This window comes from Paralichthys olivaceus, chromosome 2, assembly GCF_024713975.1.
Source record: "Paralichthys olivaceus isolate ysfri-2021 chromosome 2, ASM2471397v2, whole genome shotgun sequence".
NCBI classification, from domain to species: domain Eukaryota; kingdom Metazoa; phylum Chordata; class Actinopteri; order Pleuronectiformes; family Paralichthyidae; genus Paralichthys; species Paralichthys olivaceus.
Window position 1 is genome coordinate 13,279,496 of NC_091094.1, and position 22,843 is coordinate 13,302,338.

The window sequence follows — 22,843 nt, forward strand, 5'->3', positions numbered from 1 at the left end:
CCTGACTTGTCGTGCCAAAGCAGGAATAGATTCTCATGAAATATTTCATTGCTGGCTTGTAGCTTATTTTATTTCATTTTTTCCTCAGTTGTTTATACATTATACAGCGTCATGTCACATGCCAGACACATAAACAGTTCCCCTTGACTCGTCATTCTTTAATGTGACAGTGTGGTTGTTTTGTCTTCTTGTTTCTCGTGTTTCACTTGTTCTAAGGATGGATCTACACATGCATCCTCTTCCTCTTTGCATGTTGCACTGCTCCTCTCCCTCTGTTTGCATTCCTCGTGCTCCTGTCTGCATGCCTTAGTTGGAGGCTGCTTGCTTTTTGACACATTGATTGAATTGGCAATTACTGCTGGTTGAATCACTCGCGGTTGACATCGCAACAAGGCTAGTTAGCCCTCTCGAATCAGTCTGCGCCCTGTTGATTTATCGGCAACAGCGGGGCGAGCGTTTTTAAATCCTGTGCACATAATAAGACAATGTGTACGAGGTGATACAGAAACAAACGATAACAGAGACAGAGGGTGTGTGTGTCACTGTGTGTGCGTGTGTGTGTGTGTGTGTGTGGGGGGGGGGTCTTGAGGAAGGAGCTAATAGTCGAGAGTGTTTCTAATCCGTGTTGACGGAGTCTAGTGATCCCCTTGAGTATGGCGCTTAACCCCAACACATCACTGTAATGATCCACCCACACAAATACGTGCCACCTGAGGATAGTAAGCCTCGTTGGATGATTAAACTAGATAGACAATGCCATTTTAACTTTGTCTGATAAGTGTATTCATGTCAAAGAGGCTGTAATGGTGAAACAAGTGTTTTCCTCCTAAATCCTGTGTTTCTAATGAGGTGACACGCGTTTGATTTTGTTTTACATGAGTCAGGTTTACCCCAAACTCCTCGTGACACAGGATACTCACTGGTGAAAATCACTGTGTGACTGTGACAGGAAGATGATGTGATGTACAGCAATGACTGCTTCCTGTTGAGATTATGTGGCACCCAGCACAGATGGCTCGCTGGTTTGGAGGCTTATATGCCACTCACTCTCATCTCTGAGACCTTTGCGTTTGGCAGCAGCAGGCTCTGGGCTCAGACTGAGCTGGAGTCATATATACACTTCGTCTAAAGGCGCGTATATCACAGATCGCCTGATGAAGATGATGCTCCCTGGAACTGCTTTTACAGAGGGCTAGATAATGTGGCCAAACATTTTATGAAGATAGAAATGTTCATACCATTTGATAACTATATTTATATTATTATTATTTTGATAAATTATTGATGTTTAGATGTTTAGACAGTTTATTGTTCCTGAGTGAATGCTGGGGTTTCAACCTCATCTTTAGGAGCAGAGAATGACACTTGACAAACAGCAAAACACTTTACACACCTGTGGTAGATCAATTCTGTGTTATGCCTCCTCACTGTGCTTGCACAATAGATAACCAATATATCGATATATATCATACCTTTGATATATTGCTATTGATGAAAATTATATTATGATTATTATTGATGTTGCTTTGCTACTTTTAGGTCCACAACTGCTATTTTCTGATTCTAGCTTTGAAGAGAGGGTGAGAGGAAAATCTACAGTGATTCACACCTTTTGACACAGCGGTTGCATTCAATCGTCCTTATTCTGCGAAGCTCCTGTGCACCAAATGTTCATTTTTCACCAGATGTCTTTGAGGTCAACCTCAACCTGTTCCAAGCTGTGCCTGCACCAGCAGCCCATTTGATGAATGAGTATCTGAGGATCACAGTGACCGTATTGAACTTGAATTACCTCTCCAGTCCTTTCCTGCAGTGCTATCTTCAAATGCCCCTCCTTTCTCTATCCAGTGAATGAAGCCTACAAGGGACCTCAGCATTGGCTTAATCACCTCTTCAGAACTCATCATCTTCAAGGCCTGGTGGCTATGCTAACAAGCTTTAGTGATGCTCCGGGGGCTCCTGGCAGCGCTGTGTCTATCCTTGCTGTCAGAGCCACAGAGGTGGGCCTGCGCAGTCCTCCCACCCCTGCTACTGGGCCGACCTGTCTCAACACATCACTTCACCCGCCTCATCGCTGCTCACGCTCTCTCTTCTTCGCAGCACCTCAGGCATGCAACTACTCCCTAATGCTGGCATTAGAAACGAAGGAGGGGGTTAGTTGAGTGTGTATGCTTAGAGGCTGCAGATACTAAAAGGCTGGTGACACAAATGTGAGATTACATGTGTGGTTGTATGTCAGGGGAACAAAAAAAACCACAATCAGACAGGGAGAGCTATAATAAAAGGAAGCTGGAGAATGAGAGACAAAATGAAAGAGATAAAGCTCACAGATCGCTCAGATATTACATTTAACCCCTTGCTAATCTTCTCAGTGCTGCAGCTGTCAGGCAGTAGTGGTGGTGACCCTCACTAACCTCCAGTTAGCAAGAGTCTAGCCTGCTGCTCCGAGCAGTGGCCTGACGACAACGACTGTAGAGGAAGCAGCATGAGGACCATTACGCTCAGCCGGAGACAGGGTCCTCCCACTGCCTGCATTCCTGCAGCCGCTGCCTTTGCAGTTTGCTCCTGGGGGCGTGAGACAACAGATATATACGAAGGAAATGGCTCCTAATGGGGTCACTCAGTCCCTGTCGTTTACCTGCATTCAAATTAACATCTTACTTCCCAACTAAACAGTAATACAGCTCTTTTCTTTCCAGTATTTGGTTGATTTTTCCTGGTGTGCTGTGGTTTTCATACCAGTTAATGAAATGCAGTTGAAGCTGCAGCAGATATGTCTGATCTGTCTGTTTTGCTTTGTCTCCTCAAAACCACTCAGAACTCGCCACATAGTGTTCCACCCTTCTCACGCCTCCATTAACAGTTCTAATGGATCAAATGACCACAGTACAAAGAAGTGAGATGAAACATATTTCTTATGGACCTGTCTCCTAAATGGCTTAAATAGCCACCATAGGAGTGAATGTTGCCCTGGATGATTAGGTAAAAGCCTTATTTGCATGTACAAGATTCTGGATGCTGGAAAAATCAAAAAGTGACTATAAAGGTTCAGTGTGTAAGATTTAGGTAAAAGGGATCTATTAGCAGAAATTGAATGTAAAATAATCATAGTGATGTTTTTACTAGTGTGTTTCATCTAAATAGTTTTTTTTTTTTTTGTTGCTTTCCTTACCCTAGAATGGGCCCTTTGTATTTAAATACTTCATATTTACATCAGGAGCAGGTCGGCCACACTAGACAAACTAAACACCTTTTGAGTTTTTATGACACCTGAAAAGAACCACAGGTTCTCTTTTTATGTTTACGAGGATGAGGTGAGTGGTGTCCAGCTGCAACATGCAACTTCACCACTAGATGTCACTAAATTCTACACAGTGGACCTTTAAGACAAAGTATTCCACCAAACCAAAATGGCATTTGCAGTCGGTTTCAGAAAATGTGTGTTAGGCTGATGCTCTACTCAAGAAAGCTGCAAGATGGTTTGACACAGGCAAGAACAAACCAGCCTCTATCAACAGGCCCATTTTGAAAAGAGATTCCACTAGTAGCTTATATATTTTTGCTGCAGATGTTCCAGTGAAGTTGTCATCTCACTAGATGCTGGTGATACGTTACAGCTTGAGTTACTTGTCGAAGAGACTAATGTGTGATACATGAATTGTATTTGCTTGGCTGCTAGCTGTAGATTTGCCTGGCAGGCACTGAAGAAAGTCATCTAAAATAAAACAGGGCCGAGGAGACAGCCTGATTAACTTGTCCTGGGGATAGACATATGCGACAAGATGCATCTCGTTTGGGTTTTGCTGCCAACCACAGTGTAAAATAGGTTTGTTTGGCTGCAGCTTGATTAACATTTTGGAAAACAGATTTATGCTTAGAGGTCTGGCTTTTGTTTTTGCCACTGCCTTTATCGTGTTTTTGTCTTGGAGGAGTTTTTGCAAAATGCACATCAAATCTTCCTGTGTGTCCAGGGGAGTGGGTAAATTACCCAAGGCATCACCCATTCTCTGTATGATGCTGCAGAGAGACTATAACCCTTAGTAACTGGTGCATACATCTGATTTAATCTTACTTGGTCAAGTTGGAATTCTGGGTCTCACTGACACTAAGCATGTACACTGGTTAAAACAGGCAGAGCTGGAGAAGCAGAAAATGTGACTGAATCAAGGAAGTGGGGAGTTTGGAAAGACGAACACAAGACACATCAATGATTTCTCATTACTCTGACTGTAATTGACAGTTTGACCACAGAGAGAGGTGCATTCACTAAACTAAGCTGAGCCGTGTGCTGCTCTGGCTGCTTTTAAGCAAGATTGCAGAGGGATAAATACTGTAATTCATCTTGAATATTCTCACAGCAAATAGCAGAGCTGGGCTGAAAGGCTTAACAAGGAAATGGTCAAAAAAAAATTAACTTTGGCTTAAGAAAAGCTTTTGAGTGTTTCTTTGAATGCTGTCACACAAGTTCCTTATGTGAAGTCGTCCTTGGCTGGGACAGTCTTGAATATCAATGTTTGCTATCATGGTTAAATGAAAGTTTCATGCAAATCTCAAATTTTACTGTTTTGCTACAATCCTTTAGATAGTAATCTATCTATCTATCTATCTATCCTTCATTAGTGATGGCTCCTGTGTTAGCTCACCAGCACAAGGTCCACAGTGCCAGAGAAAGGCTAAATGGAGAATAGCTAAAGGGTGAATCAAAATGACTCAGCAATTCATATGGGTAATGGGAAAAGGGAAAGCAGGAAATGGAAATGCACATTGGAAAGGAAATTGCCCTTTTAAATGCCTGATCAAAATCTGTGTTATTCAATTTGTAAGTTCAATTATTTATTTTTTGACATCATTTCCATATAGATCATTTAAATCACTTATTTATGATTTAATTAATTCATGAAATGATGTCATCATTGACTCTTTATGTTGTTTTTATAAACTTTTAATTTTAACAATACATTCATGGATTAATATTTAATTTGAACATTATGTATTGAATTATGCATTATGTATAATTGTTTGTCTTTATTGTACAATTAATTACCTCTGCTTTGTCACTTTCTTTGACATGGAGAGATATGGTGCTTTCATCTCTGTGTGTTTGTTTCTTTGTTTCCTTGTGAGAAAGATTACAGGAAAACAAGTCTACAGATTTCCACATAACGTCTTGGAAGGATGTAATATGGGTCATAAAGAACCTGATCAATTTTGGTGCAGATCCGGAGGCAAATCCAGAAAAAAGTTTCACTTTCTCTGAGTGCAAGATAGAATGTCCTTCAACATTTTCAGTTTTTCCACTTGGTTGGACACTTGTAGTCTCAGCTGTTTCAGTGACCATGATGCAGAGGGGGGAGTGTTCAGTCACAACAGTGCAAATACCTTCTGAGGATCATATGACAGTACTTAGTGCATTCACCTGTGATGCACTGTGTTAACACTGTATGGGAGAGGCTGTGACTGTAGTTGAGGCCCCCTTGCTGCCTGGATGATCCTTCATTTCCTCTCTAATCCACAGTCCCGACCACGTGTGTCCATTGAAGGAGTCCCAGGGGATTGACCTATATACCTGCTGACTCTTACTGACCTGTCACAGCCGTGGTGTGGCGTGGCGCGGCACAGGCTGGCACAGCATGGCACTCTACTGTAACATGTGCTCACTCATGCTTTGACCAGCCTCTTAAACTACTGTTCATTCAGACTGTTCCAAATGAAAATGGATACCATTGATAAACGGACCGAACAGGACTTTAATAGATGTTTTTTTCCCGGGAATATTTCTACACTGAAAACAGGATTGACATGGTGTGGTGATGTATATAATAGTGGAGCTTATTATGGAATTTAAACATCACTTGTGTCGCAGTATTTATACTTAACGTGTGCGTAGATGTTCTTGTGCTTCTTTGCTGTTATTAAAGGGGTGTGACTTCATTTCTGGGCACTAAACATTTTGTGACATATAGTAATGTACATGGGGGGGCGGAGGCCAAAGTTCGTAGGACATTTTTGCAAATAATTTAATAGGTATAAGCCTCTGCCTATTTAAGTACTTTCTCAATTCTAAATAAATGTATGTACCACTCTATACACTTCTATTCTATTTACCATTTAGTTATCATAAGGGTATAAAAGGCAATTTATTTATTTATATATTTAATGAAAACACCCCAGACGGAGGGCACTTCCTCTCCAGGAGGGAAAGCAGCGGGGGCTCGAGCTCTTCTTCTCTCTCTCTTTACATGTTTCAGGTGACATATTTCCCCACTCACCTTAAGCTCACCCCATTCACACCTACTTGGCAGTACGCCCCTATGTGGACAAGGTGGTTAATAATTCACACTGACCCTCTGCTTCCCTGACCTTCACTTGTTACAAATTGATTATGACCACCTCTGTCGAACGCCTCATTAATCTAACACGCAGAACTTGAAGGATTATTACGACCACTTCTGTCTTTTGTTGTTACAAACTTATCCTCTGTGTTTGACTTCTTTTTGCTATTTTGATGGTAGATGTTGTCGTCCCTTTTGTTATGGAAGCCATTATTTAATTAAGAGGAAGTTCTTTGGGGGGGGGGTGATTAAACATGGTAAATAGTCGGTATTTATTTACATTGTACTTTTCTAGTCTTGATGTCCACTCAAAATACTTTGTAGTGCAGTTTTGCCATTCACCCATTCACACACACATACAGTGCATCTATATGTGAAACACTATCTCTATCATACATCTCTCACGATTGCCGGTACAATTTTGGATTCACTATCTGGCCCAAGAACATTTCGGGATCGAAACTAAAACCTTTTGGTTAGTGGACGACCCTCTGCAGCTCCTGAGCCACAGCCGTCACACACTGTGTTTCTAGTTCTTTTTTGTTACATGGCTTAAAATTTCTCTTCCAATCATGTTTTCCGTTGTGGCACTTTGATGTTTTTCGCTGATACTTTAACCTTCTACCATTGAAATCTTGAACTTGTGCTTTCTGAAGAGGAAAAGACTCCTGCACATTTCTTGCTCTGGTTCTTTATTGAGCCAGGTGTGGGTGTCTCTTCTTCTTCATATGCCTCTGCTCCCCCTACGCACCTGCCACAGTGACCATTCAGATCTGTAGAACCTTTGTTTTCTTAAAGACAACCTGAAACATGGGAATTGAGCGTTCTTTCTTTCCTCGTAATGAACACCTAACATAATAGACTGTATATCTGAGGTTTCATGACTGCGTTTAATGACAGCTGACATTTCTTGCTCGCAGCTTGTGGTCTGGTTCCTGGCAGAGGAACCATGCAGGGGACAGACTCTTGCTGTGACATGACTGACAGCATACTGAGGTTGTCTGCCTGCACATTTTGCCGGCCAACATTTCAAAATATACACATGTATATATATATATATATATATATATATATAAATGTAAAAATGCATGTGTGTGAGAGGAAATGTGGGACAGAGGGGTGTGACTGCCAGGCAATAAGAGCTAAAATTGTTTTTCAAAGGTTGGTGTTGAATATGTAGCCTACACCAAGTGCAATATTTAGCAGGAGGCTTGAATCTGCTTTTGTGAGTGCACTGTCTTCTTTTGTGTGCATTCATGTTGATGTGTGGGTGTGTGTGCTCCCACAGGACTCCATGAAATGCTGCACTCTCTGGCTCCCTCCATGGGCAGGAAATGTTAAGGCTTTCCCTCCTTTTTTCCTTATATGTACTTTGTATGACTTAAGTTTATTTGCAGGTTTAAGTTTGGTGCTTTATTGTACCGTGGTTTAAACAATGAAATTAATTTAATATATTGTTTATTTTTATGTAACTTATACAGTGAGCAGATTGAACCACTTAAATTCAGTGGGTTTTTCCCTTTAAAAAATATGAAAAATGCAGATTTCAGTGTCTCAGGCCTCTCCTGTTTGTCTCCGTCTATATTATTCTATGTGGAATATTTTGTGGTTTTGAATGTTGGTCAGGCAAAACAAGAGAATTTGATTTATAACCTCAGACTCTTAGAGACTCATATTGACAGTTTAGACTGTTCAATTTGTGAATAATTTAGAAACTAATCACCACATTAAACAATAATTCAACTAATTAGTTGGAGCCCTAATGTTTTAATGATTGTGATATCTTTTTTTAATCTTGTACATTTGGAAGTATCTCTGTAACTACAGAAATTAAACAATCATGGGTGCTGGAAATCCTCTTTTGAAAGACATCCTGCAGTGGTTTGTATTTTTTCCTTTTTCTGCAAAGTTTGCCTGAAGTAAGTCAACTACTTTTTGAACTTCATAGCGTTTGTTTTCAACAACTCCACAAACACCTTTTATAGCCTGAAGTTCATCTCCTGCTGTGGAGTACTTGGTCGTTTTGCTCCATTACATTTGAGCAATATAGGCCTTTATGGGATCATTCCAAACTGAGAGAGATGGTAAACAAGGTGGGATTTTAATTCAGGGTGGAACATTTCTTAATCAAATGAGCCATCAAGATGTTCTATCCGAGCACTTTTCATTTGTCATTCAGAGACCTGCTTTTAGCTGTGGTGTCATTAGGGATTTGCTGCCTGGATAATTAATATACTGTTTTCTTCATGCTTTCCTTAGTGTGATTCATTACATAATTTGTCAAATTTGAATACAACCACACTCACATAGACACTGGACTGATGCTTGTGCACTTATTGCACATACTTGGATACAGTACAGTACGTGCTCTCTCTCTCTCTCTCTCCCTGTCTCTCTCTCTCTCTCTCTTTCACACACACACACATGCACATTGTGTGAGTAATCAGGGTTGTAATGTCTCAGCAAGCTCCTCTGAGAATGTGATCAATCGATGAGAAAGGGATCAATCTCTCTGACCTTTTCCTTGTGGTAACCTGCAGTGTTCAATCTCTCATTACTTCGACAGTGAAAGGGCAGCTTTTCCGGCTGTCAGCTGACTGGAGGCAGCAACACTACACTGCTGCTGTTCACACTAGCCACAGTTGTCTCATATGACGTTATGGATATACTGATATATATACTTCACTGTACGCAACAAAAAACACTTGTTTTTACTTAACAATTCAATCTTGTGGTCACCATTTTTGAGCTTAATTCTAGCTCATCTTGTTGCAGATACAGTGTGAGAAACAGCTGTGAAAAAGACAGTTGGAGAAGCTCTACAATATATATAGAGAGAGTTTATTTCTAGGTTTTGGATTCCTAGAGGATTGCGGTTGCCCCAAGAGCTGAATGCACTGCTGCTGAAGACAGCATGTGCCAACAGAGAAACCACATGGAGTATTATTTCCAAAATGTGTGTGAAGGATTTTAAAACTGAATCTCAATCTGTACTTGTCCTCAAAGACTTTGCAACACATTTACAGATTCATATTTGCTACAAATATAGACATCTTTACCGGTGACATTCTTATAATAATATTACATCATTACTATTAACACATATGCAGAATGTTTTTGTTTTTTATTCATTAAAGTGTGCATGTTAAGTGCATTGTGAAGTACATTGAGCCACCACAGAATTACTGTTTTTTTACCGGCACGGAATAGATAGATTAAATAAGGACAAAAGCAGCAGACACGCCAGTAGCTGAAGCAATTTACTGTAGCTCTAGCTTTATTGTAGATATCCAGTCGGGCTTAGTTTGTCGTAAAAACCATTAAACTAAATGTTTTTTCTCTCATGCCAGATCCCCAAAGGTTCAAGTAAAACATTTTCATGATAATTTGACTTATCGATATATTTATTGGAGATGCAATAGACCCATTGTTGCCATAACTGTACTGAGGGAAAGACTATTTGAAGGAGGCTTTCCATCAAAAACCGTATATTCTGTCTCATTTCTTTGTCAAAGGAGATGCTGAACATTTAGTTTGATTCATTACATGTTGCAGTGAATAAGAACCGACACTAAATGCTTCAAACACGATTGACACATTACATCAGTATGTAGTCTTGTCAGCGGCCGCTGAGTTGCAGTTTGGAGCCAAGGTTATGTACACTCTCCACCAGCAGACAAGTGAACCTCCTGCCATTTAATGAGTTTACCAATTCACTAACGACATGATCTCAGTAACAAACGGAGCCTGCTGCTGCCATGTGAGACACACACACACACACACACACACAATGAATTCCCTAAAAAACAAAAAGTGAGAGGTCCAGGTCACTTTTTTAAGTGTTAGAATTCAAACAATTTCTTTCATTGCCTGACTCTTTTTGTAGTTACAGCTACTGTTACATTTTTGATGTATTGAGCGGTTGAAGTATTCGGTGTGCAGCGAAAAGGTAGAGGGAGATGCGATTGCTCTGTGTTCAGGGTGAAGGCCGCTCTCTCAAAGGCTCAGTCCTCTATACGGACCTGATTTTCTCCACACAGTGTGGGTAGATGTGGGAAGCACAGTCCTTTTCTGCTCACTGCTCTACATGCTAAAGCACTCTACATGAATAATTTGCTACTCCCAGCTCCGGTTTGGCCTTGCTCCTCTCTCCCTTTCACCCACGCAGTGATGTTATGCTGATTCAGGAGCAAAGAGGGGAGTTTGGCAGGAAGAAAGCTGCTCCATGGACGAAAAATATCTAAATATATTTACATTTATGTATAAGTGTCTAATTTAAATATCGAATTAGATTCTACATTTATGGATGATCCTGAAAAAATTGTAAAGGTTGATTGGATGTGGCTTTGAAGAGGGTACAAGTGAGAGTGTTTACAGTGTTTATATTGTGGCAAAGCTGCCGTAGTTCTCTGTCTCACCCTTTGTCCACAAACACACTGACACTTCCCACTGACATTTTATCAACTTTTAAATGTTTTATGTGAAAGAACCAACACAGATGGTTATTTCTGAAAGTCCTGCACCTGTTTATATATAGCCTGTCAGTAGAGCACTTGAGAGAGATGAAAACAAAGCAAGTCTGTCTGTTTGCTGTGCCAATGGCTCCGTCCACATTCCGTGGTCTCAGTAGAGACAACTGATTCCTGTAGGATTTGTGGAAAGTTTTTATATCTTGAGCAGAAAAATAGCATCAATAACAACAACAATTCCAAATGTAGCGACCATATCTGTCTTTACTGAGTTATATTATACTGGTTTTGGCAGCTTGTTGTATTTAGGAATGTCACTTTGTCAAACTAAGTGGGTGAAGTTATAGCACAGTTCTCACAGGCGCTGTGAGTTTTACTGTCCTTGAAAGGTTGTTAAACTGGCAAAGTGTTTGTCAGGATCTTATTTTATCTGCTTTTATGCTGAAAAATGTTGTGGCTGCCCACACTAATCTTAATGCTGCTGCTGCTGCTGCATTATTCACGGTCAATTGCATATTTTCACAGTATTCATGAATCAGATTGCATCATCTGTAAAAGAGCAACTTGTTGCATAATTCAACACTCTTGTTGCATAATGGCTCTAATTGAGTTATCATAAGCTTCTTTGCATGTTGTGTTGTAGTCATCAGTGGCTCTGCTCTGTGGTGTATGATGGTCTAGGTGTAAATTGGCCAGGCTTTGTTCAGCTTATGTCATGTGCAACTTTTGGAGAATATCCATAGCGACGTTTCCAAAAAACTTCAGAATTGTCTTCAACACTTGTAGTCAGCAGCAGTCAGCAGTTTTTTGGTAAAGTCTTAAATAAACCTACTGTCTGAACATTGTACCTGCTCAGCACCAAACAGCAGACAAAGTTAGCTGGCTGCTGAAGAATCATCCTATGCGATAAATAACCAGATATTCTTTTTTGGTTGATGACCTAGCTACCGCTTAAATCCAGAGATTATTGGGCTGAAATTTGTCAGGTGGCCAGAAACACAACTCCAGTGTGGCGATAATGTTGCTCTCTGTCTGCTGGGTGTGTACTTTGGTTACTGTTTGCCAACATGAAAACTTAATAAGGTCATAATGTGCCAGGTCTGTGTGGCTGAGTTTGTTTTCATACCTAATATATGAAGTTTTCAATCTTCATGGTACAATATATACTTTCTGCAGTGGTTACACTTTAGAAATGAAAATGATGATGAAATATTGTTGATTCTCTGTTTTGTTTGTCAATGAGTAAGACATGCAATAGCAGCCTCCTATCAGTAGCCTGTGAAAAATAACTTAAATTAAGCAGCACATATAGTAAATATTACGTCTTGTGGCAATTATCTTCTCCATCGTCATCCTCCTTCTCATCCCTTTTCTTGTAAATTCTTTGTTGGAGCTTTGTCTTTCACCACCCACCTCAGCAGGTGTCGGACCATTTTGTGTACATTTTATTTTATTCTATTATTGATTATTTCAGAAATCAGTTACTGGACATAAAGTAGAAATATTCTGTGACGTCCATATCCACCTTTCAGTGGGGTCACTGACCCGTGTTTTCTACACGACAGAACTGAAACAAATCATCAATATCTCATTCACTCAGGGCCTGATCCGTCTCTCTACACAGGTTAAGCACAAGGTGAAAACAGACACAAACTGTGTCCTACTCAGATCTTATCTGGAGACATAAGTGTATCCGTCAACTGCTGGTCTCTGGGGTCTCTACAATAAGGTTCCTAACATTTAGCCAGCAGGATTCTATCAGGACACGTTTTCACTCTGTCTCTCCCTCTCTTTGAATTACTTGAGATGTTGTCTTTTCTCAATTATTTATATCACCCAGACAGATAAGTCTTCTTTAGGACACCGCCTGTGTCAAAGATTTGACAGAAGTAACACAAGCATAATAACTTCACAAAGTACTTGATGCATTTAAAAGTTGCAACATGATGAAGATGTATATCGAATTTATTTGCAGCCCTCTCTGGCATCTTGACTGTTTGAACTGCAGTTAAGTCGCCCACTGATACAGTCACTGAACACCTGCATTGTTTTTATTTAGTAGCCACTCCTGGGCATGTTGTTGAATTCCATCTTCTGTATTTAATCTTTTAAAGTGTGACACCAATAAAAGAAGTGATTTAATGGGCAGATGGTAATCAGTAATAAAGGTGTTTATGAGGTTATTTGTTTTGTTGTATGAGTCGGTGACACACGAACGCTCCCGCTTCACGCCCAAGGCACAGATAATTATCGTAGATATGGAGGGCTGCATTACAAACATTGTGCTGCCACCTCTGTTTTCAGCTTTCCATTACCTCTAATACAGTATATCTGGTTCTTTTCATGGAGCAGCGTCATTGAACTTCTGCATTGACCTGAAATTGAATCTGCTTATGTTAAAATCGGACTTTCAATGGCTTTTTTGCTTGACTTTTTTTTTAGCAGTTTCAGAATTCAGTGATTGTGAAGGATGAATACTGCTGTTGCAGATAAAAGAGTTGCTTTAGACTCTGTAAAGGGTCTCACGACACTTGCACCCATATGTTTTTATAGCAGATGTGCCAATTTGTATTCACACCACACTCTTCCTCTGTGTACTCTGTTCGAGAAAGCTTAATGCCGTCGAATGATTAAGTCTTCTAGAAGAGATGAAAGCCCTTGTTTGGACAGGCCATCAAATATTCAGTTGCTCAGACTCACCATACGGAGTCCTTGGCACCCCATGACCATTTATAAAGCAGTGACTCTCTGGCTCTAGTAATTTAACCATCACAGAAACATTTATATTTCCTTACCCATCAATAATCATAAATAATGTGTTATCACAGTGCCAATATCAACGTAAGTACTTCACCAGATTGCTGCTGGTTGAAACTGTTAACCATTTTGTTTTGTTATTGTTGGCACCAGGTGGAATATAGATAACGCTTAAAACTGTTTTGAGGTTTAATATTTTATTCTGCTGAGAGTTTGTCTGATTATTTTGATTACTTCATTTCAGAATTGCTGATATCTGCTCTCTTTGTGATTTTTTCCAGAAGAAAGAATGGCTGTGCTTGAACTGCCAGACGCAGAGGGCCTTGTCAGGAAGCTTGGGAGATATCCCAGCTCCTGCTGCACACCCCGTGGGATCCCCCCGACCACCCGCGACCACCACAGCTAATCAACAACCATCTCCGCAGAAAGGGCCCAATCAACTCTCAGGGCCTAGGCAACAACAGCAGAAACCAGCGGGTCCCCAAGTAAGTGGCCCCCTCTCTCCTGTGAAACAGGCAGGGCCTGCCCCACAAACCAAGGGGCTTATCCAAGCTTCCTCTCAAACCAAGGGTTCTTCCCAACCTGTTCTTCAAAACAAAGGTTCAACTCAGTCACCTTCCCAAACTAAGGGCACAACACAACCCACAGCTCAGAGTAAGGGTCCTCAAATGAAAGGTCCTAATCAGTCACATGCTCAAAACAAAGGCCCTGTTCAGTCTGCAAACCAAGTAAAGGGCCCGAGCCAGGCCAAAGGGCCGACCCATACAAAGGGACCTGGTCAGCCCTCAGCTCAGGCTAAGGGCCCTTCTCATCCTGTTGGTGCCAAGGCTTCATCCACCCCTGGTAAAGCCACACCCAACCACGCTAAGGCTTCTCCTTCCCCTTCAAAATCAGCACCCACTCAGTCTAAACCCACAGGTAACACCCAGGCCCGCAAGCAGCTGCAGAACCAGGAGAAGACTAAAGTTGCAGCTAAATCTGTCAAAGAAGACGTCAAGCCCTCACAGAAGAAGGCATTGACAGAGACGGCCACTTCAGCCAAAGATATGAAGATAGCTGAAGAGGCACAGAAGTCAAGACACCATGAAGTGAGCTACCTGCAACTTCTTCGCCTTCACCTGTTACTCTTGATTCGCCTTTTTTAATTTTTTGTAACCATCATTATCGCCATCATCAACCGTATCATCCTCATCAACAGCACTATCATCTAAAACATCATAGCCACCCCCATTATCATCATAAAAGCATTATTATTATTTTAACCATGTTGTGATCTTTTTTGTTTATTCTTTCTTGATTATAATTTTTTGCAGTTATCATGTTTTATTCAGTATTATTATTTGCAATACTGTTCTTCCTATTTTTCTTTTTCATAATCACCAGATCATTATACCATCAACATTTTTATCTTATTGTTTACCCTCAGCAATATAAAATTTAGATAGTAGTAATTTAAGATCAGCTTGTACTTATTACTAATGTGATAGCAGTTATTACAGATTAGTACCTTATCATAACATAATTGTGCCTTTATTGAAATGACTTCCTTTCAGGGTAATTTTCTTCACCATCATCATCATCATCATTGTCTTCTACCTTGATTTGTACACTTTTATTTTACTTGTATTAAATGCAAGCTTTCTTTTTTAAATGTGACACGTTGTGATGATATTTTTAGCATTCTAAGCATGTTCGTTATTCTTCAATGGTTCGAAGAATGCAATGGAGAATGCATCAGAAATGGCAATCAAGCATGTAACCAAATGACATTTGTCTGTAGGTGTTTGTATCTTCAACTGTCTGTTATATTCACTGTGTGTCAGTGTGTATTTATTCATCTCTGTGTACAAAACATTTAAAGGCAAACTCAACCCAAATCAATATAATAACATTTAGTATTCGCACACTGATTATCCTGCTGTGAATGTTGTTTTTATATATACAACTTAAAGTTTAAGATTTTTTAGCTGTCTTTTCATGATGACAAATGTAATAAAAGGAAATTTTGCTGTGGTATCTGTATACAGGTCTAATTTGCCTTATTTCTGAAACCAAATTACAATACAAAGTACATATTTGGGTTGATTTTAGCCTACATTGTAACTAAATCTGTATTTTTGAATAAGTGTTTGTTCTTTACAATGTAAATATTATCTAATATGTTAGTATTAGAGACTGTCTCATCTGTATTAAGACCATTACATACATTCTACTCTTTATTATCTGAAAATGTTCGTGAAAATATCACTGCTGATGTGTGTGTAGTTACATGCAGGCATGTAATAGATCTTGTAATAGATCTTACCATGAGTTGATTTGGGGAAAAATTTGGCCTTTTTTTAATCCAACATCTCTCTTTCTCTTCTTCTTTAGGATTCCAACAAATCAAGTACACAGAGTTTAAGTGACACTGGATACTCCTCAGATGGGATCTCCAGCTCTCATGGGGAAATCACAGGCCAGATCCGAGAAGAAGGAATCAAGCTGAGTGAAAGAGGCGCTTCCATCCCCTCAGAAATCACCAAGCTAGAAAGCTCAATGAAGCCTCTGCTGGAGTCAAAGACATCCTCAGATCATAAGCTCAGGCCACATTCACTGTCAGTTGGACAAGGCCGGGACTACAGTCCTGATGATGATGCAGCAAGGGATGAGTCAGAGGATGACCTCAGTTGTAAGCTTCGCCATGATTATGTGGAGGACAGCAGTGAAAGTGGTCTCTCACCATTGCCAGTAAGACAAAAGAAGTCACATAAAGATTTAACTGATGAGGAGTTCATGAGGAGGCAAATCATGGAGATGAGTGCTGATGAAGAAGAGTTGGAGGAATATGGAAACCAGAAGACTAAAAAGGGACATAAAACCAGTGGGGATGTAAGCAAAGAGAGACGACGGCTCTCTCACCATTCTAATAGTTTTGAGGATGACACCAAGGGATCAGAGGGCGCATACAATACAAATGAAGAGGAAGATGTTGTGATGGCTGGAGGTCTTCGACGCTTTAAGACTATTGAGCTGAATAACACCAACCGAGACATGGAACTCAGTACCGAACATGACCTACGAGAACCAGAGCTAGAGATGGAGAGTCTAACTGGTTCTCCAGAGGAGCGGTCCAAGGGGGAATATTCATCAACTCTGCCTGCCACCACTCCAAGCTACACATCTGGAACATCCCCCACATCTGTATCATCCATGGAGGACGACAGTGACAGTAGCCCTAGTCGCAGGGCAAGACTAGAAGAGGCAAAGCAACAGAGAAAAGCACGACATCGTTCTCATGGGCCACTACTGCCCACAATAGAGGACTCGTCTGAGGAGGATGAGCTCAGAGAGGAGGAAGAACTACTTCGAGAACAGGAGCAGATGAGAGATCTAGAGCAACAGAGGATCAGAAGTACTGCTCGAAAAACAAAAAGGGATAAAGAGGAGCTACGGGCACAGAGACGCAGAGAAAGATCCAAAACTCCCCCCAGTAATCTTTCCCCCATTGAGGATGCATCACCAACAGAAGAACTGAGACAGGCTGCAGAGATGGAGGAGCTTCACAGATCGTCTTGCTCTGAATACTCACCATCTATGGACTCTGAGGCAGAGGGCTTTGAGATGATTGGTGGAAAGCTTTACAAAACAGGAAATGAATATAACCTTCCAACCTTCACATCACTCTACTCTCCTACAGAAAAGACATCAGCAATGTCACCATCTGATAAAACACTAAAAAGTGCAGAGGAGGTTTATGAGGAGATGATGAAGAAAGCCCAGCTTATGCAGAGGACAGGACAAACAGTTAATCAGCAGAAAGGTGCCTCTCAGGCTGATGGTAAACAACACCTTGAAGCAGGAGCTGTCCTAACCCCTGGCTCAAGTCCAACACAAGTTACTGCACCAATGTCATTCTCCACATCAGGATGTGATCCAAGAATCCCAGGAATTCATGCAGCACAGCATCTATCAAAAGAAACACAAAATAGGATGATGACACAGAGTGCCAAAATTGAAGGTGTTGTTGGAGTTGGCACAACCAAAACCCAAGTCAGTCAAACTGCCACAACTCGACAAACAGGTAGCACAGCGCCTGCCGGCAGCAGAGCAGGCACTCAGAGGCCAACACAGGCATCAGCTGACTCTGGCGCATCCTCCCTAACTTCCAAAGTCTTCTCCCTTTTCAAAGGTCCCAGTCCCCCAATTTCCCCCACCACTTCCCCAGCACAAAGTCCAACGCATATGCCATCTGTGCGACCTACTGGTGGAAGTGGTAGGCAGCTGCCTACCTTGCCTGGTGGTCCTACATCAGCTACAGCCTCCCATGGAGCTCAGGTACCTCAAAGAGCAGTTTCACCACGCCTTGCACGACAGCAGTCCTCTCAAGATTCACCAGTGATGGTAATAACACTAGGTTCTGAAACAACTAGTCCAGCAAAGCCACTAACTGTAAATTCTTCCACTTCCCCTTTGTCATCACCAACACAGGTCAGTTGTAAAACATTGTATAGCTCCCAACCTTCTTCAACAAGTTCTCCAACATCACCACAAATGTATCCATTGCAGCAGTCTCCTAAACATTCTTCACAGATGGTTCAAAGTTTTGAAAAAGTAAATGTTGGTATTAGCACAGTGACCGCAAGTGCACATGGTCGTGGATCTATGGAAAATATATCTCTATGTAAAATCTCAAACATTCAAGGAACTTCAAAGGTTGTGGGTCAGGGTCAAACACATCCGAGCAGTAATGTAGTGGATTTGAGAACCCCAGTGAGGCCTGCCCCAATTATAATGACAGACCAGGGGATGGACCTAACATCCCTTGCCTCTGACACAAGAAGATACTCTTTAGGAGCAGAGCAGGCATCTGGTCGACACACAGCAGTGCAGCCACTTATTATGAACCTGAATGCCCAAGAGCAACCGCATGTCTCTGTATCTACACCGACCACAGTTAGTGTCACAGTGGCAGGTTCAACATTCATGTCCCCATCCAAGCAGCCAGTGGTGTATGGAGATCCTTTGCAAAATCGAGTGGATCTAGGGCAGGGGGTTGGATCAGCTGTATGTTTAACCCAGAATAAGCCACAGATTACTGACCCATCTATTCCCAAAATCGATGCCTGTCTGGAGAACCTAGGCATACAACAGCAACAATTGCAATTACAGCAGCAGAAGCTCCTGCAGCAGCAACAACTTCTTGAGCAGCAGCTTCAGCAGCACCATCAACAATCCTCCTTTGCTCGTTACAATTTAGCTAATCAGGTCCAGCCACTGCTAATGAAAAAAGACCTTGTAGTGAGCCAGACAAGCAGTAACCAGTCTGTAGTGACTACGAGTGCCATACCCAGAGTATCCCCCCCGGCTCCTCCTTCAGTGTCTGGGGCTCCTGCTTCTAAAGGTCCCCATGAAATCTATGGTGGAGTTGCCTTAGAGCTAAAAAATAAGCCTACAGTAATGAACTTGTCCACAGGTAAACCCCATGTTATGATGGTGCAAATTGATGAAAGTAACACATCACAGGGCGGTACAGTGACTCAGCTGGTAAAACGCGAGGAACCTCCTCCCCCTCCTCAGGTCTTGGATCTCACGGGCCAGATTAAACCAGAAAACCAAGTGGCTTGTTGTGATGTTGTTTACAAATTGCCCTTTGCTGGATCCTGTTCAGGGTCATTCACTCAGAAGCCTACAACAGTATCCTCTGATAAAACCCCCCCCACCACTGAAACCTCTCAAGCAGCCCACCCATCCCATCCACCACACTACAGCCAACAAAAACACCAGTCACCTCAAGCTACACAAGGAGTGACAGAGGAACATAAACCATATCAACCACCTTTGGCACCCTTGGGAAGAATACAACCCTCAATGTCTGACAATAATCTCCCTTCCATGACTGATGCTGGTCACTATCCAAGCAATGTCCAGGGAGGTCTTGCAGTAGATCTAAGCAGCATGAATCAGGCTTATGATGGATATCTTGGCATTGGAGCACAGTATGGTTCTTACACAGACTTGCGTCACCAAGGGGATTTTACTGCCCCTTCATTACCCCTTCGCCGATACGGCTCCATGTCAAATATTAATTCGGATTATGCCTACACTTCACGTGACCTATCAGGTGCACAGGACTCAAATCTGGCTCAGTACAGTGCAACCACTGCCAGGGAAATTAGTCACATGTGTGCAGCTCTGAACTCAGTGGACCACTTTGGCAGCCGGTATGGAAATAACCCTGAAGTGATAGCATATGGGGCTGGAAGGGGTGGACCTTTAGCTAGGCTTAATCTTCAGCAAAGCTTAGCGTCAATAAGAGCAAACCTACTGTATGGCCCAGATGGTAGACCAACGGCAAATGGCCAAACCCTTACCAACTTAATAAATGCTAGACAAGCAAGTATTCGCGCCTTGTACCCTGCTGCTATGAGGGGAGGTGATGGTATGATATATTCCACAATTAACACTCCTATCGCCTCTACCTTGCCAATTACCACACAGCCTTCCTCTGTTCTGCTACCCATGCCTAGAGGAATTTACAGACCATACCCTACAAATGTTACAGCTGTACCATTGGCTAGTCTTACCAGGTTGCCTCAAGTGACTCCTAGAATGCCTCTGTCCACACAGGGACCATATTCTTACCCTCCTCCGAGCCAGTATTCTACTTCAGTTTCACCATCAGGAAGTGGGACTGCTGCAAGCAGCTCACACCAAGAAAGTCCAATGTATCTTGGAAAGCCTTTAACTACTGTTGCACCACAAACTGCTGCCCCTATGCCACCAAGCCAACCAGCAGCACACTTAGGAGCACAAAATCTACCAGCACCTGGTTTGCAAACCATAGCAGATCAGCAAATAGACCACAATCAATGTGCTGCAGCTCTTTCTCATGCTCAAGGCCAACATCCAACTGTCCAGCCAGTGCAGGGTCAAATGCAGCCACAGCAGTTACCTGCTCAAACTGAACCTTTATCTTTGACTCAAACCCATCCTCAAGTTCAAGCTATCAGTCAACAGCAACCATTAGTTTTGCCACAGGGCCAACAAGTGACACCCCAAGGTACTACCGTAGCACAGACTTCCAAACTTTCTCCTCCTATAGATGCACAGAAAAGTAAGGAAGATGAGAAATTGAGTCAGCAACAAGAGCATGTGCTGCAGCTAGAGCGAGAAAGAGTTGAACTGGAAAAGGTACGGCAGCTGCGCCTACACGAGGAACTTGAAAGAGATCGCATGGAGCTCCAGCGCCACAGAGAAAAAGAACAATTACTTGTTCAGCGTGAGATTCAAGAACTGCAGACAATCAAACAGCAAGTACTACATCAACAACAAGCAGAGCGGGAGACACAACTTATTATGCAACGAGAACAACTAGCCCAGCAAAGAATGCAACTTGAACAAATTCAGTCTCTGCAGCAGCAGCTCCAGCAGCAACTGGAGGAGCAGAAGAGGCAAAAGACGGCAGCAGTGGAGACAGCAGCTGCTGCTGCAGCAGCAGAGGCAGCTGCAGCCTCAGCAGCAGCGGCAGCAGCAGCTACATCTGCCCAGGGTGCTATTCAAGGGGTAGTGGTTGGAGGAGGGGCCCCTCAAGGCTTCATTATATGTGATCAGAGTGGTAGAGTTATTCAACAAGAAGGACAGAGTGTTCAATTTTGGCAGGATGGACATGTCGTCCAAGCTGTGGTGGCTGCTCGCCCTATTCATAGTTCAGCCTCTGAAATGTCTTTGAGGAGCACCGACAAACAGGCAGATTCCAAGATTATGAAAAAGCAGAATTCAATGCCTCGGCTGAGGGATGGCTCAGAGGAGGACTCAGTGAAGAGGATTACAGACAGCTGTGTTCAAACAGATGACGAAGATGGTGAGGACAGATTCATGAACAGGCGTAGGAGAACAAGGCGTATTGCGGACTGCAGTGTGCAGACTGATGAGGAGGACCAGGGAGAATGGGACCAGCAACCAGTGAGGCGCAGGCGATCACGTGTATCCAAACACTCTGAATCCAGCGGTGAGACTAAATCAGAAGCATTATCTAAAGTGGCTTCTGCAAGTATAGCTATCCAGACCACAAATGATTCCTCATGCCAGACAGAGTCAGACCAGCTAGGCAGGATTTCACCTGCAATCCACATAACCATGGCAGAGACCTCAAAAGTTGACCTATTACATTATATAGCCGCCCCTGAAAGAACCCACAAAGGAGAGAGTCTGGCCTGCCAGACAGAACCAGAGTCTCATTCTCAGGGTGTGGTCACCCCTCAACTGAGTGTCCCTACAACTATCAGTCCGTACTCCACCAGTCTGCATATCGTAGGTGCAAACACATCAGATCAAGCCTCTCCTAGACTCCAAGGAGTTGCTAAGTTTGAGAGGAGGAAGCCAGACCCCCTGGAAATTGGCTATCAGCAGCAACAAAATGAGTCTCCATCTCGCCACCCCCCCAAATCTCCCCAGGTGCTATACTCGCCTGTATCTCCATTGTCCCCTCATCGTATGTTAGAGACAACATTCGCATCCCAGGAGAAACTCAACAAGGCACATGTTACACCCCAGCAGAAGGCCTTCACTGCTGAATCACCTCAACGCCACCAGACTCTACCAAGACCCATAAAAAGTGTGCAGCGCTCCATGTCCGATCCCAAGCCTCTCAGCCCAACATCAGAGGATCCTGCCAAGAACAGGTTCTCACCATATCATCAGCAAGCTTTATCCAACAGTCAGGTATGAAACCATCCATTTTTCATTAAGCAAAATGTACCACTTGTATGAATGCTTACCAACAATATATTCAGAAGAAATATCAATGTTTTAGAAATGCAACCTCCTTAGAAAATGTAATGTTGTTTCCTCAAAAACATATACAGTGCATGTTGCATAAATAAAAGCTTAAACAGGGGACTATAAAAACAAAAATCGTATAATGTCCTAGGGCTCCCATGGAGACGTTTCCTCTTGAAACAAAATATATGTATTTGCTGATAATTTACAATATGTAATAATGTAGATGGCAGAAATAACTAATTATAAAACAAATATATGTACATGCAGGGTGCTTCATGTGGACAGGATCTGGCGTCAACAAAGTGACAGCATGTTCTCATGAGAGCAGCTGGTCTTGCCAGAAAAGATTTTCCCATCATCCTCTTCTCCTTTATCGCCTCCCTTATCTTCTACCTTTCTATTCTTTCAGTCTACACCCCCCCCCCCTCTCTCTCACTCACTGTCTTCTATATTTGGCCAAGCCTAAAGAGTTGCCAGGGGGAGATGCAATGTGGAGCAACCCTGATGGTGCTTTGCTATCTT

The 22,843-nt window shown here is 42.2% G+C and overlaps 1 protein-coding gene across 2 annotated transcripts in view; it reads left to right on the plus strand.

The window, feature by feature from the left end:
* The window catches only part of bsnb (bassoon (presynaptic cytomatrix protein) b), a 56,521-nt gene that overhangs the window by 25,731 nt on the left and 7,947 nt on the right, over positions 1-22,843 (plus strand). Inside the window, exons 4-5 of one of the 2 annotated variants that reach the window (XM_020101487.2) lie at positions 13,840-14,646; positions 15,932-22,261. In XM_020101487.2, coding sequence (XP_019957046.2) covers positions 13,840-14,646; positions 15,932-22,261 — 7,137 coding nt within the window. The remainder of the gene's footprint in view (positions 1-13,839; positions 14,647-15,931; positions 22,262-22,843) is intronic. The other variant, XM_069536686.1, reaches the window with a different exon arrangement.